The following is a 20129-nucleotide window of genomic DNA, read 5'->3' as shown; positions in this document are numbered from 1 at the left end:
CCCTGCACAACAGCTCCTCCACTATCATGGCCATTCATCATAATCAGTCAGCCCGAGGGTCAGTTCCTTCCACTGATGAGCAAACAGCAACCAGGGCTCAACTATAACAGGAATACACACACAACCCATACAAGGAACATACCGGGAGACCCCGGCTCACATGACCAGGGAAGACTGTGCCATTGGACCCCACAACACACCCTACTACATAAGGCCACTCTACTAAGACCAGGAGACATAGCGGCTCTACCTAATACACAGAAACAAACACAAGAAGGCAGCCAAAAGGGAAGACAGAGAAGCATGTCCCAAACGAAAGAATAGAACAAAGCTCCAGAAAAAGAACTAAACAAAATGGAGACCAGCAATCTACCAGATGAAGAATTCAAAACATTTTGTTATAAGGATGCTCAGTGAACTTAGGGGAAGGGTAGAGGAACTCAGAACTTTAACAAAGAGAAAACATAAAAGTGGAGATAGAAAACATGAAGAGAGCCAGTTAGAAATGAAGAATACAATAACTGAAACGAAGAATACCTTGGGAGGAATTAACAGTAGATTAGATGAAGCGGAGGATCGAATCAGCGACATAGAGGACGTGCAGCAGAGGATACCCAACAAGAAAAAGAATCCAAAAAAAAATGAGAATAGTTTAAGGGGCCTCTGGGGCAGCATCAAGCACACTAACATTCGCATTATAGGGATACCAGAAGGAGAAGAGAGAGAGCAAGGAATTGAAAACCTATTTTAAGAAATAATGATTGAAAACTTCCCTAACCTGGTGAAGGAAATAAACATACAATCCCAGAAAGCCAGAGAGTTCCAAACAAGATGAACCCAAAGAGGCCCACACCAAAGACACATCATAAACACAATGTCAAAGGTTAAAGATACAGAATCTTACTAGCAGCAAGAGAAAAGCAGTTAGTTACCTACAGGGAGCTCCCATAAGACTGTCAGCTGATTTCTCAACAGAAACTTTGCAGGCCAGAAGGGATTGGCAGGAAATATTCAAATGATGAAAAGCAAGGAACTACAACCAAGGTTACTCTACTCAGCAAAGCTATGATTTAGAATCGAAGGACAGATAAAGAGCTTCCCAGATAAGAAAAAGCTAAAGAAGTTCATCATCACCAAGCCAGTGTTACAGAAAACATTAGAGAGACTTCGTTAGGAAGAAGATGGAAAAAGGAAAAAAGATTAAAAAAATGAATAATAAAATGGCAATAACTACACATCTGACAACAATTACTTTAAATATAAATGGATTAAATGCTGAAATCAAAAGATTGGGGGGCTGAATGGATAAGAAAACCAGACTCTTACATAAGCTCTCTATAGAGACTCACTTCAGATTAAAAAACACACACAGATTGAAAGTAAAGGGATGAAAAATGATGTTTCATGAAAATGGAAAACAAAAAGTCACTGGGGTAGCAATACTTATGCAACACGAAATAGACTTTACAACAAAGGGTATAATAAGAGACCCAGAAGGACCCATTATTTCACTTCTGGGTAGTTATCTGAAGAAACTCAAAACACTATCTTGAAGGGACATGTGAATCCATATCTTCATTGCCCCATTATTTACAGTAGCCAAGATATTGGGGCATCCAGGGTGTCTATTAATGGATAAATGGATAAAGAGGAGGTGGTGTGTGTATATATATAGAATGGAATATTACTCAGCCATAAAATAGAATGAAATCTTGCCATCTGCAACAATATGGATGGACCTAAAGGGTATTGTGCTGAGTGGAATAAGTCAGACAAAGACAAATGTCATATGTGGAATCTAGAGAACAGGATAAATAAACAACAGAAACAAACTCATAGATACGAGACAATTTTTCTGGTTGTCAGATTGGGATGTGAAGGGATGGGTGAAGTGGTGAGGGGATTAAGAGGTATAAATTGGTAGTTAGAAAATAGTCATGGGGTTATAGAGTATAGCATGGGAAATATAGTAATAATTATTCATGGTGTCAGATGGGTACTGCATTTATCAGAGTGATCACTTCATAAGTTATATAGAAGTCTAATCACTGTGTTGTATACCTGAAACTAATATAATATTGCATGTCAACTATAATTGAAAAAATAAAAATATAAATTTTTTTTTTTAAGAATAGCACGTAGACATTAGGTACCGAAGAGGAAAAACAGTAAACTAATAAAGGGCAAGAGACAGAGAACCCCATCTGAGCAAAATAGGGAGTTGGAAATAATGATAAAGGCACATATGGGGGACAATGAAATAATCTTCATAGTGAAGATATTTAATAGTTTGAAATCACAATATGGAGGTTCTTGAAAAAGAGAAGGATGTTTGAATTTAATAAGGAGGTTATCAGGGGGTTATTACTGAGCAAGAAGCCAACATAAAGAAGTCTTATTAAGATGATGATTTTCATACAATGGATAGAGTTAAATAAGATGACAAATAGACTCAAACTAGATGAGGGATCTGTTTACTGTAAGAGAAATATAGTGAGAGCTAAAGATATAGAATATGGAAGCAGTAGAAATGGAGGAAAAGGGAGAAATGTAAGAATCATTTGTAAGGAAAAAGAGAAAGAGAAATTTGTAAAAGAATTAAAGTAAAGGGTAAGCCAAATATTAGTATGGTTTCCAGACTAAGAAACGAGAAGGATGACAGAAAGAGAAGTTGACAATAAAGGACAGTAAGGAAATCAGGATAAGATGACTTTGGGCAAGTAGAATTGGAGATTACATTAGAACACTGGAGAGAGATGATTTTTAGAAAGCTAAAATTATAGGCAGAACTAGAGAATTGGTCAGAAGCTCTTAGATTAATAGTGACTATATTATTAAATAATAAATCTTGGCCTAATCAATTTCCTTATGACATCTGGTACACTTTGTTTTTTGTTTTTTGGTTTTTTTTAATATAAAACATTCTCATAGGCTAAGACTGTCATTATTTCAACACAAAAATACACTCTGTTTTAACAAAGACTGTAGGTATATTTACCATGGATTTTCCAACTTGATAATTATCTGGATTAAGACTTATTTTCCTGAAGAAATCCTGAATGTTAAATTTGGATGGAATAATATTTCGAGGAAGAAGTACATGGAAGTGGCTCACAAAATCCTGAAAAATGAAAGGAAAATGTTATAAAATCACAAGAAAATGATACGTCCACAAGATCCTAAACCTACCTAACTTCCCTTTTATTGATCCTTTTCTTATTCTTTTAAACAAGGTGAAACCGATAAAGTACTTGTTAACTTGAAATATTACAAAAGGTTAATTTGTAAAATGAAGGGGGAAGGGTTGTATTATACATAGTATTTTGTCATCAAAGAAGAATGGGAGAAGAAAAAAAAAGGACAGAAACGAATTATCCCTTTTGAGAAAGCTATATTAAAAAACAAAGAAGTTATTTAACAGAATCAGAAATTTTTAGCAGAAAAATAATCAAAGGTGGCAGCTACTACAGGGTATAAAAGAATGAAGCTTTCCCTCCCAGTAACAGCAAAGACTTGCTCAGCTGCTGAAGTTTCAGTATAAGTTCTATACCTAGAGCAGCAGAAGCTGTGGAGAATAACTATGAGCCCTGCTAGCAGCTTGCCATGAAAAAAATCCTGCTGAGAAAACTTTAGCAAAAGCCAAAGGGAATGTTTTCTATTAAACAAAACAGTTCTGATTGAACTATTTCAATTACTGGAGTAATCTGTGTGAAGAATTGTTATGTTATGAGTTAACAATATCGGCAAACATTCAGATCAAATGAGAATAGTCAAGTACTGGATTCTATTACAATGCAAGCTAATAAGATTGTTGATATTGATTGGATGTGAGTACTCTCTGCTTCTTTAATTTTGTATACAAAAGATGGAACGGAAAGGAAAAATTAAAAGAAATAAACAAGTAAGCTCCAAATAAAAAATAAGCAAGACAGAAATAATTTACTTGATGTGCATATTTATTTAAAGATCATTATAAAATTATAACCTGGAAAGAGTATTTGCAGCTATAACCTGATTGGCGAATTCGAACTGTCTCCAGCATCCCAGTATACCGAAGCTGTCTAAGTACCAAGACATCATTGAACCGTAACGGCAGCTAAAATAAAGCAAACAAACAAAAAAATTAACCTAGAAGAATAGATCTCCAAATTACAGTCTGTCTTATAAGTATGGTTAACTTTTGAATATCTAGGAACTGACCGAAGATTATGTGGTTAAGAGATGGCAGAGGTGACAGGACAATCTAATTTCCCCAGCTGCTAGCTTCAGAAAAGTTCTGACTGCCTGACCCTAATAAAAAAGAGAAACCAAGCTTCCAAGCTTTTCTAGTTGTAGGAAAGGATCTTCAAAGCTCAAAAGGAATGTAGTTGCCCCCAGAGAAGGCCACACAGTCTAGTCACTGTAAAATATGTAACAATATTAGCCTACTTATATATAGTCAAGGGTGTCCGTATTTTTGTTTTTAATTAAGATTTTATATATAATCTCACTCAGAATCCACCTGCCCACTCCACCAGTTGTCTTGGTTAACTGAATAGCTCTCAGTTAACCGAGCTGACAGATTCTTCTTCTAATGACTAGTACAAGATTAAGAGTAATTTATTTCTCTAAATACTTTTTGCTGATGATACTGGTATGATACATTCAAAAACAAAAAATTCCTCTAGTCCTTGACAATTAATATCTCATGGTATAGGCATTGATAGGGAAGAAGCTAATGGGAGGTAGTCACTCCTCACTAGTCACAATAACCTACTGGCATTCCCAGGTATTTCAGTAGGCATGTTTTTAAGACATTCAAAAGAAGATGTATTTGGAGCTTCTGATATTTCTCACTATTCTCTAAATATTCTCAATGATCCCTTAAGGCAATCCCAAACATTTTTCTGCAGACAGATGGGGCATACCAGCTGTCAAAGAAAAAATGTCAGATGGGCAACTTATGTTAAATAATAATAGTAGTTAATACTTATTTAGTACTTATTCTGTACCCTGAAATACTTCATTAATTGAATTCTTTGTATAGCAAGGTCTCAATTAATAATAAGGACTCGAACTTCTATTTAACTGTAAATAAAATGGTTTCCTTTGCAGTTACTATAAAAGAATAGCTAATATTGACTAACCACTCAGTATAGGTTAGGAACATTCTCAGTAGGTTATAGGTATTGACTCACATAAACTCATAAACATGATGAGGTTGGGCCTATAATTACAATATATTCTTATATGGATGAAAACATTTAAGCCACAGAAAGGTTAACTCGTCTTAACGTCACGAAAATTGTAAATAGCAGAGCTGGGGACTGCTTCTTAAGAATTAAGAAAGCTAAACATAATTCCTACTAGATTTTAACTGTTTAGGCTGGGAACTATATTTCCTATGATGAATATAAAGAAAGATGACAATGTTCACACTTAGACCTATTTTGCAACGCTCTAATTGAGGGAACTGCCATAGAAAACAGGAAGGAATCAAGAATGTCCCTGTTTTATAGAGATAAGAAGCTCTAAACATGAAAAATGTCAAGCAAGTTTTTGAAGAGTGATACTTTATATGCAAACAAGATTAATCTCAGGGTAACAAAACTTACATAAAACTTTTTTAAGATAGAATTTCAAAAGGTATTTGCCTCTCAAAATCTAGGACATGCTAAATCAACATCATATAAATACCTCACAGGCAGGTAAGTGTAAAAATTACAAAGATATCCACAGAAATATAGAACACTGTTTTCCTTACAAAAATTATAGATAGCTCTGCTCACCCCTCACCGTCACCCATTTAACTCTTAAAATTTAAAGCTCAGTTTGAAGTAAACTGAGCTAGAAACTCTCATTTACAGGACATTTTTACCTTTTCGGCGTTAGAACGAATGCATTTTACAAAATATGGTTCTGCCTGACCAAGAGTCTCCATCAGCTTGTTTAACGAAGCCTGTAATACAAAGTAATTAGCATTTTCTTCCATTCCAAACTGGCAATGAATGACTTACAAACAACAATGTTGGCAAAATATGTAAAAACAAGCAGAAGACACAGAAATAGGATTATTTCTGAAAAGCAAAATGAACAGCATGGTTTTTTAAACACGTGAGTCATGTCCCATCCAGGTATCTTGCAGATCAATCTGACCTTTCAATGCTAATCTGAACAAAACAGATTCGTCTTTATTAAAAGTAAAATAGGAAATAACCTGAAACTGGGCACTGATGCTGGGAGGTTTCTTCTTCTTGTGCAAATGAAGAAGAGACTTGGTAATGCGATCCTGCAGGGTCAGTCTTGTCAGGTGCTTTAAAGAATTTACCTCTAGCAAATGCTGAAAAGAAAGGGGGAGGGGAGATTAAATTCTTCACATAAATTAATCCAGGAACAAGAAAAACAAAATTGTAAGCCAGTTTTCATTATTTCCTATGTATAATGACTGTGGTGAATATGCAAGATCGGCATTCTACATCCATTCTACCCTCCTTGTGCTTTCCTGCAGACGATTTTCAGCTAAAACTACTTTTCCCAAACTATCTTGCATCTCAGGTTCTGAAACTGATTTAAGTTCATCAATTAAATTCCCACACATGATATTGGGAAGATGTAATGAGGCAGAGGCTTTGGCTTGTAGCTTCTGTTTCTGCTGGCAAGCATATACACAAAAGTACTTCAGTTTTCTGTCCAGGTCCTACTTTTGTGAGTGTTGAGAGGCAGAGTGCAGGGCGTTTGTGCTGTCACTTGCAACTCTAGTAAGGGCACTTAGCCCTAGAGCCAAAAGCTGTAGCAGCTTCTTCCTGATTTCTGCCTTCCAAGCATGCACCTGGAAGCAGCAGATACAAGGGCAGCTTCTTAATTTCCTAGCTTTCAGATTACAGCTAAGGTTAGTTCTGCATTGTTATTTTAATACTCTGGAAACTCTAAGACTTGTAATGATTTTGTAAGCGCCTCTCTGAAATAGGTCCCTATCTACTTAAAAATATCTACAGTGATTACTGTTATCTGCAACTGAATCCCAGTCATAGAAACAATAAATTCAATCCCAGGGCTCTATCAGGTATGCCGTGAACATGCATACAGAAAAAAGAAAACACAGTCCCTATCAAGCCTCATCTGATGTACTAATTATTAATCTTAATAATAATATTGGAGTTACACATAAAGCAACTAAAGAATATAAAATATTAATAAAGTATTTGGGAGCTTTTTTAGCCAATTAAAAAATTTAAACCATCCTATATTTATAGCAGTGACTTCGTCAATGAAAAGAATATATCTATACAGATGTACAACTATATAATGTTATTCAAAAAGTAGTAAAGGTTTTATTGTATGAGAAGCACAAGACTGACTTAAAAGCATGACAAATTTGAGTCTAAAAATATTAATTTTGACAATATAAACATTAAAAATAAAAACTATCAAGTAGCAATAAGTACAATACATATTTAAACAAGTGCAACTAAGAAAAAATGTTTCTAGCAATACTTATTATCTGTATATAACTGTAAGAAATTCTTTAAAACTACATTCCACAATAATAAAAGACCTGAATATGCAATTCTCAAATAAAGTATAAATGACAAATAACATAACGACAATCATTCAATCTAACTTGTAAGCAAAGAAACATACATTTCCTTTTAAAGAGATTTTCTGCACATCAGATTGGCAGAAGACTGACAAAACCCAATATTCAGGAGGATGTGGAGAAATAGGCATATTTATGCACTGTTCTCAGGAGTGCAAATCATTATAACCTTCCAGATAAGCAATCTCGCTTAGGTATTTATTTAAAGAGATTGTCAAACAAGATCTGAATATTATTTCTGACAATGTACTTCAAAAAATAATTTTAAATTATGAACAGAAATATGGAATTCTTTTCATAAAGTATACTTCATCCACACAACTGAATACTATACAGCTCATAAAAACACTGTAAATCTATATTTACTAATATGGAAAAAATATTAGCAAATACTACTGACCAAAAAAAGCCATGTAAAACAGTAACATATAAGTAAAGACGGCATGTTGGTGTTGAAATTTGGAAGGTTTTTACTTTATTTTTATTAGCGTTTTTGAATTCTCACAAGATTCATTACATACTACATAAAAAAAAACTGTACATACTGGTCAAGATTCAATTAGAATAATTTTAAAGTTTATCCAAAAGTAAGAACAAATTAGCACTGAAGCCTAACATAATTTTTACCCCAAACATTTCAGATACTTCTGAGAAAAAAACCTTAGAAATAATGATTTCATTTTATAAACCATATCTAAAATGATAGTAAAAATTAATTACTAAATATTTGTCTCTATGTTAAAAAGCATCATATGGACTGTGGAAAACACAAATAACTACCAAAAAAAAAAAAAAAAAGTCCATGCTTCTTTCAAGGAGTTTAACTGGAAAAGTATTTTTTTTTTTTAAAACCCACCACATGTATTACTACTTAAAGTCCTTCTAATTATTTCATTTGCTACAGCCAGGCTTTCACATGGCTTGATTTTTCTTGGCATTCGACTTGTAGCTTAAATACCCAAACTTTCTCATGAAGTTCTTGCTTAAATACCCAAAAAGTAGCCCACCTCTATGTCAACATATCATTTCATTTTTCTCTTTGCACATATCATCTAATTATCTTTTCATTTATTTGCTTTTATTTCCCTAGAAGATAAACTATGAGAAAGCAAGGACTAACTAGACTGTTCATCCTTGTACCCCCAATGCCTAAAACAATTTCTGGTACAGAGTAGGTATCCAATAAATATTAGTTCTGATAAATTAATGGTTAACAACTAATGATTTTTGAGCAATGTTTCATCAGCAACTGGAGACGAGACTTCTGCCCATAAAACCACTATGATTAGATCAACCAACAAATATTCAGAGTGATTACTACATATCACGCTCTGTTCTAAGTGCTAGGAATACACTGCATTCAAGTATAGGGAGATCGGCTATAAGGACATTAAAAAATAAATGATAATTTGAAGACTATTAAGATTTATGGAAAAGATAAAGCGAGGGAGAAAAGGGGAGACAAGGTAAAACAGAACAAAGTGGAAGATAGGAGGTTAAGAGGAAAAGAGAAAGATGAATCCAGTTAAGTGACAGCTGCAATAGCCCAGCATGATGCTGACAAAGATCAAGAATTGGAATGTGGACCACGGATCTAGCTGAAAGAGATATAATTTCTTTCTTAAGTCTTCTGTTCATTGTCTACTTTATTCCTTTCTTAATTCCATCTTCACTGTTTAGTTTGTTCAGCTTAATCAGTTCATTCATTTTAAAAACAATTGTGCAAGGTGCTGTAGAAACAAAGATTAAGAAGATACTGCTGAAGCATTATTTACAATAGCCAAGATATAGAAGCAACCTAAGATTCTACTGATAGACAACTGGGTAAAGAAGATGTGGAACACATATACAATGGAATATTACTCAGTCACTAAAAAGAATGAAATCTTGCCATTTCCAACGACATGGATGGACATAGAGGGTATTACAGTAAGTGAAATAAGTCAGACAGACAAAGATAAGTACCATATAATTTCATTTATATGTGGAATTAAAGAAGAAAATAAACAAACAAACAAAACAGAAACAAACTCATAGATACAGGGACGAGATTCAGATGTATAAATTGCCAGTTATAAAAACAGTCACAGGGATGTAATATACAGCATAGGGAATATGGTCAATAATATTGTAATAACCATGAATGGTGTCAGATGGGTACTTGATTTATTGGGGTGATCACTTCTTAAGTTATGTAAATGTTTAATCACTATGTTGCACCTCTAAACTAACATAATATTGTATATCAAGTGTAATTAAAAGATTAAAAAATTAAAAAGAAAATACTGTTCATGTTGTTAAAGAAGACTAAAATTTACTTCAAGTCTTGAGCCCAAGTGACTAAAAATTTAGTAGCGGAGTGACACACTAAAATAAATCACTTTAGGCATCAAGTGTAAGAGATGAACAGGGTGTCAAAGTAGAAATGTACAACAGGGCAACTGTCAGTAAAAGACTGGAAGTTAAAAGACAGGTCATGTTAGAAAAGTAGATTTAATAAAAGTGACGGTTTCAAGGTATGAGAGTAAATTACAAGAAAATAGAAAGTATTATCTAAAGAGAATCATATTAACAGAGGGCTAAAGGGCTGTTGAAAGTTATATTTGTTAAGTATTTGCTTATGTTTAATTATTCAGCATTCTGATGTCAATAAAATCAAGTGTTAGAGATATCCTGAATACAGGTGACTGAACCTTACTTCCAGTAGCTATAAAAGTTATACAGCTACATGCAACAGTGCTTCAGATATCAAGATATAAAAAGAGGCTGCAGATTTTACCAAAAAGAAAAAGAAAAAAACAAACAAAATAAAGCTTAGGCTATTGACACTTCTGTTGCTTCTTTCCAAATCATATATGAAACTAACTTAATGCAACAGAAATATCTTATTCGGCAAATGACCACAGTCAATGAGATCTGCCACTTTAAGTTTTAATAACATATACTTGTCTTGCCTTGGTCTGAAGTGGACTGAAAGAAACAAGCAAAACATTATGTATAATTAGAAAAATGAGGCTTATTTAAATAAGTATAGGAAAATAAGAAGAGTGAGGTTACTAAACGAACTACATTATGCATATATATACATATATGTATATATACACATATACATATATATCCATATATATGTATACAGATAAGCCACAAATTCAGTTCTATAAGAAAAATACTTATTATTTATTGACTGCTAAACATGCATGTACCAAACATTTATCTCTAATACTAATATCTATTATCCCCGCATTACAGATGAGATGACAGAGGTTAAGACATGTTAGAGAACTCACTCCGAAAATCACAGAGCAAGTAACAGATCCCTAATTTGAATGTCTGTTAGTGACTCTTACTCTCATAGGCTATGTTGCCTCTCTAATATTAGATATATGTATTTAAATCTATAAAACATTAAAATAAATAAGAACTCAGCTACATTTAAAAGAGAAATGAATGAGATTCCTGTGATTGATGACTGAATGAAATTATTTACTCCAGATGTAGCCAACATTCATGTTGGCTATCATATGAAGTTTAAGAGGAAGGTATCCATTTGAGAAGAGTACAAAGAACAGTGCAAATAGCTAGACTCAGGAGTGGCATTCGAAATACTAAAAGACTAAAGAGACAGTGAAGGAAAAAGAAGACAAATGAACAGATAAAGATGTTTAATAGCAAATGTGGTCTCCTCTTTTCTCTATATAAAATCTATTCATGGTAAGAACATCATTACAAGCCACTTACATAAATTTTCTTTGCGTTTTGTGATTTTAAACAACATTTACCACAACCAGAAATCACATCAGCGGTGCATTCTTTGGAAACATAAGGTAACTTAGGTAGAAGGAATAATAAAGACAGATTCATTCTCTTGTTTCTTAAACTAGAGAATCATGAGAATAAATAACTTTTTCAGTTCTTCTAAAATTTTGGAATTACATTCATTAACAAGTATTCTTTCTTTGGGAGGATACAAGAGAAAGAAATATTCAATAAGATTTTTCTTTCTTTAGTAAATTCAATAAATATTTTTGGAATACCATCTCTGTGTTAATAATGTAGATCAAAGTAGGCAAACTACAGCCCAAGAGCCAAATCCTGCCCACCATGTTTACATGCTTTATATGGTTGAAAAATTAAAATAGTATTTAATGACATGTGAAAAATTATAGATAATTCAAACTTCAGTGTCCATAAATAAATTTTTATTGGAATACAGTCACACTCATTCAATTACATATTGTGTATAGTTGCACTTGTACTACAATAGCAGAGCTAAGCAGTTACAACAGAGACTATAGGCCTGCAAGCCTATCTGGACCTTTACAATAAAACTTAGCTAATTCGTGCTGCTGATGATGAGAATTAAGTAAGCACTAATTAGAAATTATTTAAAAATCAGGTAAAATTCATAATTTGATCCTAACCTGCCCCAAGGAGAAATAAAAAGAAATCTCAATGAGACAATTACTCAACAAAAATTTATGTTCAAAAGCTCTTCAAATACTAGAAAACGGGATATGTCACAATAAATATCTACCTGAACTATTAAGCTTGGCCATTTTATAACATCCAGTCTTACTTCTAAAATGGATTGAACTGAATGCACACAAACTCTACTTTGGGTAAAAATAAGATATTTCTTGTCTTTGATTTATAAAGATTGTTTGCATGAGTAATAAAATAATTATGAAGTAGGGAACCAATGGCAAAAAGAATTTTCATAATACCCACCTTTGGAAGGCCAGGCTTGGATTTGAAGTTTTTGTTTCTCCTAAAGAGACAAATCACATATTAGGAAAAAAAAATACTATAGAGATGAATGATCTCAAGGTCTCTATTTAAACAGCAAGTTATATATTCATTTCCAAGATACAGGTCATTTATACGAAAACACTGTCTGATTCACCTAAGCAGGCACCTTTGGGAAGGAAGAATAAGCAAGGAAAAGAGAACAAAAAAAGAGATGCCTGCTCTGTAACACAGGTATAAACATACTTAAGCCTGATGATCAGTAACATAATGTTGTACATTCAGAGCTTAAATTTCATTTTCTTTTGGATTTTAATAGGATTCTAATGTCTTTTTACTACAAAGTTTTATTTCTGCCATTTCAAAACTTTAAATAGATGCTTAATTTCATAAATTTTTAAAATGTACTTTTCATTAAACTTTATGATCTTCCACTTTTAGAAATTAAAAATTCTCTTCTGCTCTTTTTTTCTTATTCATAACTCAAAATCATACTTACACCAATACTTTCTTCTTACTATGTCTACAGAAAGAAGAGGAATAAAGACCAATACTTAATGAACATGGGATGGGGAGTGAGAAAGACCTGCGCTGGAATCTAACTTCCACCACATACTAAGGTATGATTTTAACCTGTAGAACTCTTGGTTTCATTATGGAATACTGTAAAATGAGGATGATAATATCAACCACTTAGAACTGTTGTGAGGATTAAGTGAATTAATTCACAGTTCTGGAGTATAGCAAGACTTATGTAAACTGAGCCAATTAACACTGTTAAGCAATGACTTAGGGATTAAGAAATTCAGCTGTTCTACTTCTAGCTAGTGGTCAAAAAATATGCTTCACAAGTACCTGAAATATATTATATAGATAGCTAAGAACTTTTAGTGGTCCACCATGCATAGTTATATCTATGTCCTCAAACCAGTTCCAGAAGCAGGTAATGGATAAATGTTTATATACCACTATACACAGTCCCATTCACCATTTCACATGGGATTTTCCTGCTCAATTTTTTATGGCTGCCAGAATTAAGGGGCAGCTGCAGTTAAAAAGCAGGAATACAAAAAAGAGCTAAGAGATGTCTCTCTCTCTGGATGGAGTGTCTGACAAAAAGCAATAAAGAATCATCTCTGTAATGAGTACACTCAACTATGATTCTCCTGGCAAAATGAAAACAGAAAACACCAACTTAATCATGTGTGAGATTCATAACTCTAAATGCTGACTATTTTTAACCTTGTCTCACTCAAAATTCTACTCATGAAATAGTTTCACCATCACCCCCTTTTTTTAATCCAGAAATTTTAAACCAGTCATAAAAAGCAATCCACATTACTAATTAATACTAACGTGAGAATTCCATGGGCTCTTTCCAAGAGCTTGCTGCTGGCTGAATTAGTGAATATCCCATCTTTGTCAAGCAAGGAGGGGCTACTTGATAGTCTGCTCTGGCGAATTCCAGTTCTGCCATTCCAGGCAAAATCAAATGTATCGCTGCAAAAATTAAATACAGTACAATTTGCTTTTGTTAATTGTGACATCTCTAATTAACACTCTCTAAATTGCTAAATAAGTAGAATAAAACTTTAAACCTTAAAGTTAAAATTTAGAAAAAATGCTAAACCAGCAGCAAATGGTTTCATCAGAGATTATCAATCAATTTGGACTAATCTTTACTCATTCAGAACAAAAAATTTCTATGGATTCTGGCACATTTACATACAAGTGTGCATGTAGATGAGTACATCATATAGCTAATTTATTTAAATATGTTATTAACCATTTAACAATCAAAGTTTTTGTTAGATTTTAGAACTTCCAAATGCTACTGAAAGAATTTCAAATCCTAATAGGCTGTCCCATTCTATAAAATATTTAATTTCCTTCTGGGAGGTCTTACTTACACACTCAGTATTACACACAAATCCACCAAAGTTACTAAGCTCCTTCTAAGGGCTGAGCACTACTGTAGGCACTGAAGATACAGGAACACAACAGATAAAATTATCAGTGATTATAATATAAAGAGATAATAGGGGGCTTTCCATGTAAAGACAGCAAATTGTACACATATTTGGATTCCTTCAGAAACCCATAAAAACATTAATAATTTTTAAAGGAATAAACACTTAAGAATAAAGAGAATATACTAAGAGATAACAGTAACATATTTTTGAAATTTGGAAAGCTGCAAAATATAGAAAGTAAACTACTTTCTCAGTAGTAAACCTGAAAAGCAATCTTAAATTGGCTGTGAGGAAGGTTAGGAAGCATCCCTATTTACTCATGAGAACTCTCAAAAGGCTCCAGGATTAGTGGTAGTACCAATTACCTCCGAAAGTAGTGAAAAAGAGAAGTTAAAAGTAGGAGCACTAGTTGAAAGTTGGTTTAAGCAGCACTTAGAAATCCATGCAGCCTGATAACCTCCTTTACCCAAGCAAGAGTATAAAAGACAAAATGTGGACTGGGCAGCACCAGGCACAATTGAGGGTGAGGTATATAGATGTCAAAGGAAATACTGAAAATAGGGATTCTCAGTCCTCTTACCCAGCTGGCTCCAGAGTGCTGCAGCTGGGACACAGTTGTCCCTTGAACAACACGATGAGAACTGTGCAGGCTCACTTATATGCAATTTTTTTCAATAAATATTGTAAATGTATTTTCTCTTCCTTATGATTTTAACATTTTTTCTCTAGCTTAGTTTAAGAATACAGTAATAATACATATATAAAATGTGTTAATCAACTATTTATGTTATCAGTAAGGATTCAGTCAACAGGCTATTAGTAATTAAGTTTTTAGAGAATCAAAAGTTGTACGTGAATTTTCAGCTGGCTGCACAGGTGGTCAGTGCCCCTAACCCCCATGCTGTTCAAGGGTCAACTGCATATCACCCAGGTAGAAAATTATAATGGACTTATGTGTAAAATGTGACCAGCCCCAGAAGAAAGATCCAAAGATACTAATATGTTCCAGAGACTGACAACACACCCAATTAATCGGAGTTTCCAATTAGCTTTTCAGTGTCTCAATCCTAAAGGTGAACAGTCAACTAAGATTCATTAAGATATTCCTAGGATGAAACAGAGACCAAAACAAACAATCATGACATAAACAACTTGAATTAAAAAAAGACAAGGCAGGGAAAAGAAAAGTTTTCAAAATCTATCATTATTAATATCTTTGGAGAGAAAAGAGAAAATATTCCATCTTTAAAATAAGAACAAGATGTTATAAAAATAAAAAGCATTGAGAAAACAAAATAAATAACAAAAGCTCCTGAAAATTAAAAATGTGACACTAATGGTAAAAAGAGACAAATAATAAACACATAATATACTGTATGCCAGATAACAGGTACTAAGGAGAAATTTTAAACAGAAAAGAAAGATTTAAAAAATGCCAGGATGTTAGGCTTTTTAATAGGGTGGCCAGTCATTGATAAGCTTCCATGTAAACAGAGATGTGAAGGAGATTAAAAAAAAAAAAATTCAAGGAGCTATCTGAAAGAAGGGCATTCATGCAAAGAGGAGAAAAAATACAAAGTTCTCGGGACAGAAATGTTGCTGATGAGACTGAGATTAAGAAGTCAGCCAGATTATTATTTTAAGATATAAGCTGAATCATGTCAGTGTTTTGCTCAAAATCCTCCAGTGTCTTTCTTTCTCATTCCCATTAAAAGCCAAAAATTCTTACATAACCTAAAAGGTATATGCAACAGGGGCTCCTCTTCACTCTCTGACTTGATCTCCTATCTTATGGTATTCCAGCCTTGCTGCCAATACTTCCCAAATGGATCTACAGATTCAACGTAACCCCTACCAACATCCTAGTGCCTTTTTTGAAGAAATTGACAAGATGATTCAATGGGGAAAAACAATATTGTCAACAAATCATGCTGGGATAACTGGATATCCACATGCAAAAGTATGAAGTTGGACTTCTATCTCACATCAAAAGGAACCACTGAAAAAGTAAAAAGAGCCTTTTGGCCAGAACCTTCATCTTCCAGTAATGCGCCAAAATGAACAACATAAAGCAAAAGAAGAGGGACACCCACTATATGTTCTCTAGGCCTCTTAGAAAACATGGGGTTGTTCCTTTGGCCACATACACGTGAATCTATAAGAAAGGAGATATTGTAGACCTCAAGGGAATGGTCACAGTTCAAAAGGAACGTCCCACAAATGTTACCATGGCAAAACTGGAAGAGTACAATGTTATCCAGCATGCTACTGGCATTGTTATAAACAAACAAGTTAAGGGAAAGATTCTTGTCAAGAGAATTAATGTACGTATTGAGCATATTAAGCACTCTAAGAGGCCGAGATAGCATCCTGAAATGTGTGAAGAATGATCAAAAAAATAAAAGTAAGCCAAACAGAAAAGTACCTAGGTTCAACTGAAGCGCCAGCTGGCTCCACCCAGAGAAACACACTTTGTGACAACCAAATGAAAGGAGTCTGAGCTGCTGGAACCCATTCCCTATGAACTCATGGCATGAAAGGTATAAAAAAAAAAAAAAGAAAAAAAGACCTCTAATTGAAACACACCCATAGAAATATTTAAAGAAAAAAAAAAGCAAAGAGATAAGCTATAAATTGGAACATCTTTTTTGTAACATATAACTAAATGGGACTGGTACTTAAGATTTATAAAAAACTTGAAAAACAAAGATAAATGGGCAAATAAACAGGCATTTCGAGATACATAAATGGCCATAAGTATATATAAAAAGATGTTAGCATCATTAATAAGAAAATGCAAATTATTTTTCTTTTTGTTGTGTTTTGAAAATGCAGATTATAACTACAATAAGATACCATTTTATAACCATTAGACTGTCAAAATTTAAGAAGTCTGACAATAAGTTGTGCTGGCAAGGAATGAAGCAAAGGGAATTTTCGGCTGCCACTGTTAGTGTACAATGGTACAACTATCTAGGAAAACAGTTTGGGATTATCTTAAAAAACTAACATGTACATATCCTACTGAACTAGCAGTTCCATTTCTAAGTGCATGCGTGTGTGTGTGTGTGTGTATCTCATAAGATTTAATAAAAAGTGACGAAGAAGATTGGCATGAGCATGTTTAAAGCAGCAACATTTGTAATAGTAAAAACAACAACCAAATATCCACTGACAGGAAAATGGACAAATCAATTATGACATAGTCATACCACACAAATTTTTATTGCAGTACAATATATATAACATAATATTTACCATTTTAAGAATCGTATTTCTTTTTATTGAGATATAATTGACATATAACACTACATTAGTTTCAGGTATTCAATATAATGACTTGCTATTTGTATATACTGATGTGATCACCACAATACATCTAATTAACATCTACCACCATGCATACTACATATTTTTTTCTGTGGTGCAAACTTTTAAGATCTACTCTCTCAGCAACTTTCAAATATAAAACACAGCATTAAGCGTAGTCATCTTGCTGTATATTACTTCTCCAGTGCTTATTTATTTTATCACTGGAAGTCTGTACCTTTTGATAACCTTCACCTATTTTATCAACCCCTACCCCAACTCTGGAAACCACCAATCTGTTCTCTATTTAAGCCATTTTAAATGTACAATTCAGTGGCATTGAATACATTCACACTTTTGCATAACCATCACCACTTTCCATCTCCAGAGTTTTTCATCCCAAACTGGAACTCCGTACCCAATAAACAATTACTCCCTATTCTCCTAATAGCAGGAATTTCTTTTTTAATGTGCTTTTTTTGTGGTAAAATGTACACAGCATCAAATTTACCATGCTAACCATTTTTAAGTGGACAATTCAGTAGTAGTAAGTATATTTATTGTTGTGCAACATCACCACTATCCACCTCCAGCAATTTTAGTTAAACTTCAAGTCTGTACCCATTAAAGAATAACTGTCCACTCTCACCAACACTATATAACATTATACAGCAACTAAAAATAACAAATTACATGCAATAAGATGGATGAATCTTAGATACATATTGCTGAGAAAAAAAGTCACAGAAGACCACATACTATATATTAGTATTTCTGTAAAACTCAAAAACCAGCTAGCTAAATAATCTTAGCTTATGCTTAGAAAAACATACATTTACGGTAAAACTTTTTTTTTAGAACATGGTAATGACAAACAAAATTCTAGAGAGCAGTTACCTGTGGGAGGAGAAGAAAGGGAATAGTGAGAAAGTAATATAAAGGTGGCTGCAGCAGTATTAATAATCTTCCAGTTCTGAACTTGGGCAGTAGGTTTATTTTGCTGGTATGCTTCCTAACATACATGTGTTTTCTGTAGTTTCTTCTATCAAATGTTACATTAATATATAAAGACAATAGGAGCTTCCCATTAAACATGTATATTGAACACTAATATACCATTTCAAATCTTCAGTCACCTCTCATTCTATCTACTGCTGTTATAAACAGTACCATGATCAGTTACACACACATATTTTGTCCAGTTTCAAAGAGATGCTACTAACAAGACCTGGTTTCAGACTTCAAACACTTGCAACACTTGCCTCTTGTTTGATGTAAGTTTCTGTTCTGCATTTACACATGCATAACTCTCTGTGGGGCCAGCCACCTTGGGGCAATGGAAAAGACGTTCCTCCTTTCTTCTCCAAGGCAAATAGATGATCCAGAGACACAAATCATTCAGCTTCTCGGTTGGTCTCACAGGGTTCAGTAACCAGTGGCCAACTTATTAATGCATTCTTAAATGGGTTTTCTATCTTTACCTTTTTTACTCCCATATTTGCACCGCTGCTCCTTAGGATAGCATCCTTAAATAAGCTACATTCTTAAATAAACTACTTGGTCTCTGCTTAAGGGAAACCTATAATAACCTTGCATGGTATACTGAACTCAATTGTTTATCTCAGCCCCCAGCTGAAATACCACAAATAAAAATGTTATGAATTTACAAGAACAAAAAGTAGGAAGGGAGACTATGAAAAGGACAAAGAAAAGTAAGAGTTTAAAAGTAGATGGCCATGTAATAAAAGACTGAATAAAACATACAAACAGACACAGAAAGGCAACCAAAATGCAAAGACAAAGAAGCAGAAACCATATAAGAGAATGGAACAGAGATCCAGGAATAATGGAGTCAGGCAAGCTAACAGATGCAGAGTTCAAAACACTGGTTATAAAGATGTTCAATGAACTTAGGGAAAGTGTACATGAACTCAGTGAGAACTTTAACAAAGAGATAAAAAACACAAAAATGGAAATGGAAATTATAAAAGGGAACCAATTAGAAACGAAGAACACATTATCTGAGACGCAGAGTATACTAGAGAGAATCAACAAAGTGGATAAAGAAGAAGATCAAACCACCGATAGAGGATGGGAAAGCCAAGGCCACTCAATCAGAACGGCAAGATAAAAGAAGCCAAGACTATAATAATAATTTAAGGAACTTATGGGACACTATTAAATGTAAAAATATCTGAGTCATAGGGGTACCTGAAAGAAAACAAGACGTTGAAGAACTATTTGAAGAAATAATGATGGAAAACTTCCCTCACCTGGTGAAGGAAATAGATATACAATCCCAGGAAGCTCATAGAGTCCCAAGAAAGAGGAACCAAAAGAGGCCTACACCAAGACACAGCATACTTAAAGTGCCAAAGGTTAAATACAAAGAGAGAATCTTAAAAGCAGCAAGAGAAAAGCAAGGGAGCACCCACGAGACTGGCAGCTGATTTCTCAAAAGAAACTATACAGGACAGAAGGGCTTGGCACAAAATATTCAATGTGATGAAAACCCAGGATCTACA

At 33.8% G+C, this 20129-nt stretch overlaps 1 protein-coding gene across 10 annotated transcripts in view; it reads right to left on the bottom strand.

Moving 5' to 3' along the window:
* The window catches only part of MYO9A (myosin IXA), a 239386-nt gene that overhangs the window by 84370 nt on the left and 134887 nt on the right, over positions 1-20129 (bottom strand). For all 10 annotated transcript variants that reach the window (XM_025040332.1, XM_025040333.1, XM_025040331.1 and 7 more), the window contains 6 exons: positions 13679-13822; positions 12305-12344; positions 6197-6319; positions 5858-5938; positions 3986-4096; positions 2999-3121 (listed from right to left, as the gene is read on the bottom strand). In XM_025040332.1, coding sequence (XP_024896100.1) covers positions 2999-3121; positions 3986-4096; positions 5858-5938; positions 6197-6319; positions 12305-12344; positions 13679-13822 — 622 coding nt within the window. The remainder of the gene's footprint in view (positions 1-2998; positions 3122-3985; positions 4097-5857; positions 5939-6196; positions 6320-12304; positions 12345-13678; positions 13823-20129) is intronic.

Source organism: Pteropus alecto, unplaced genomic scaffold, assembly GCF_000325575.1.
Source record: "Pteropus alecto unplaced genomic scaffold, ASM32557v1 scaffold38, whole genome shotgun sequence".
NCBI classification, from domain to species: domain Eukaryota; kingdom Metazoa; phylum Chordata; class Mammalia; order Chiroptera; family Pteropodidae; genus Pteropus; species Pteropus alecto.
The sequence above is the reverse complement of the archived record's forward strand: the minus strand, read 5'-3'. Positions and strand labels throughout refer to the sequence as shown.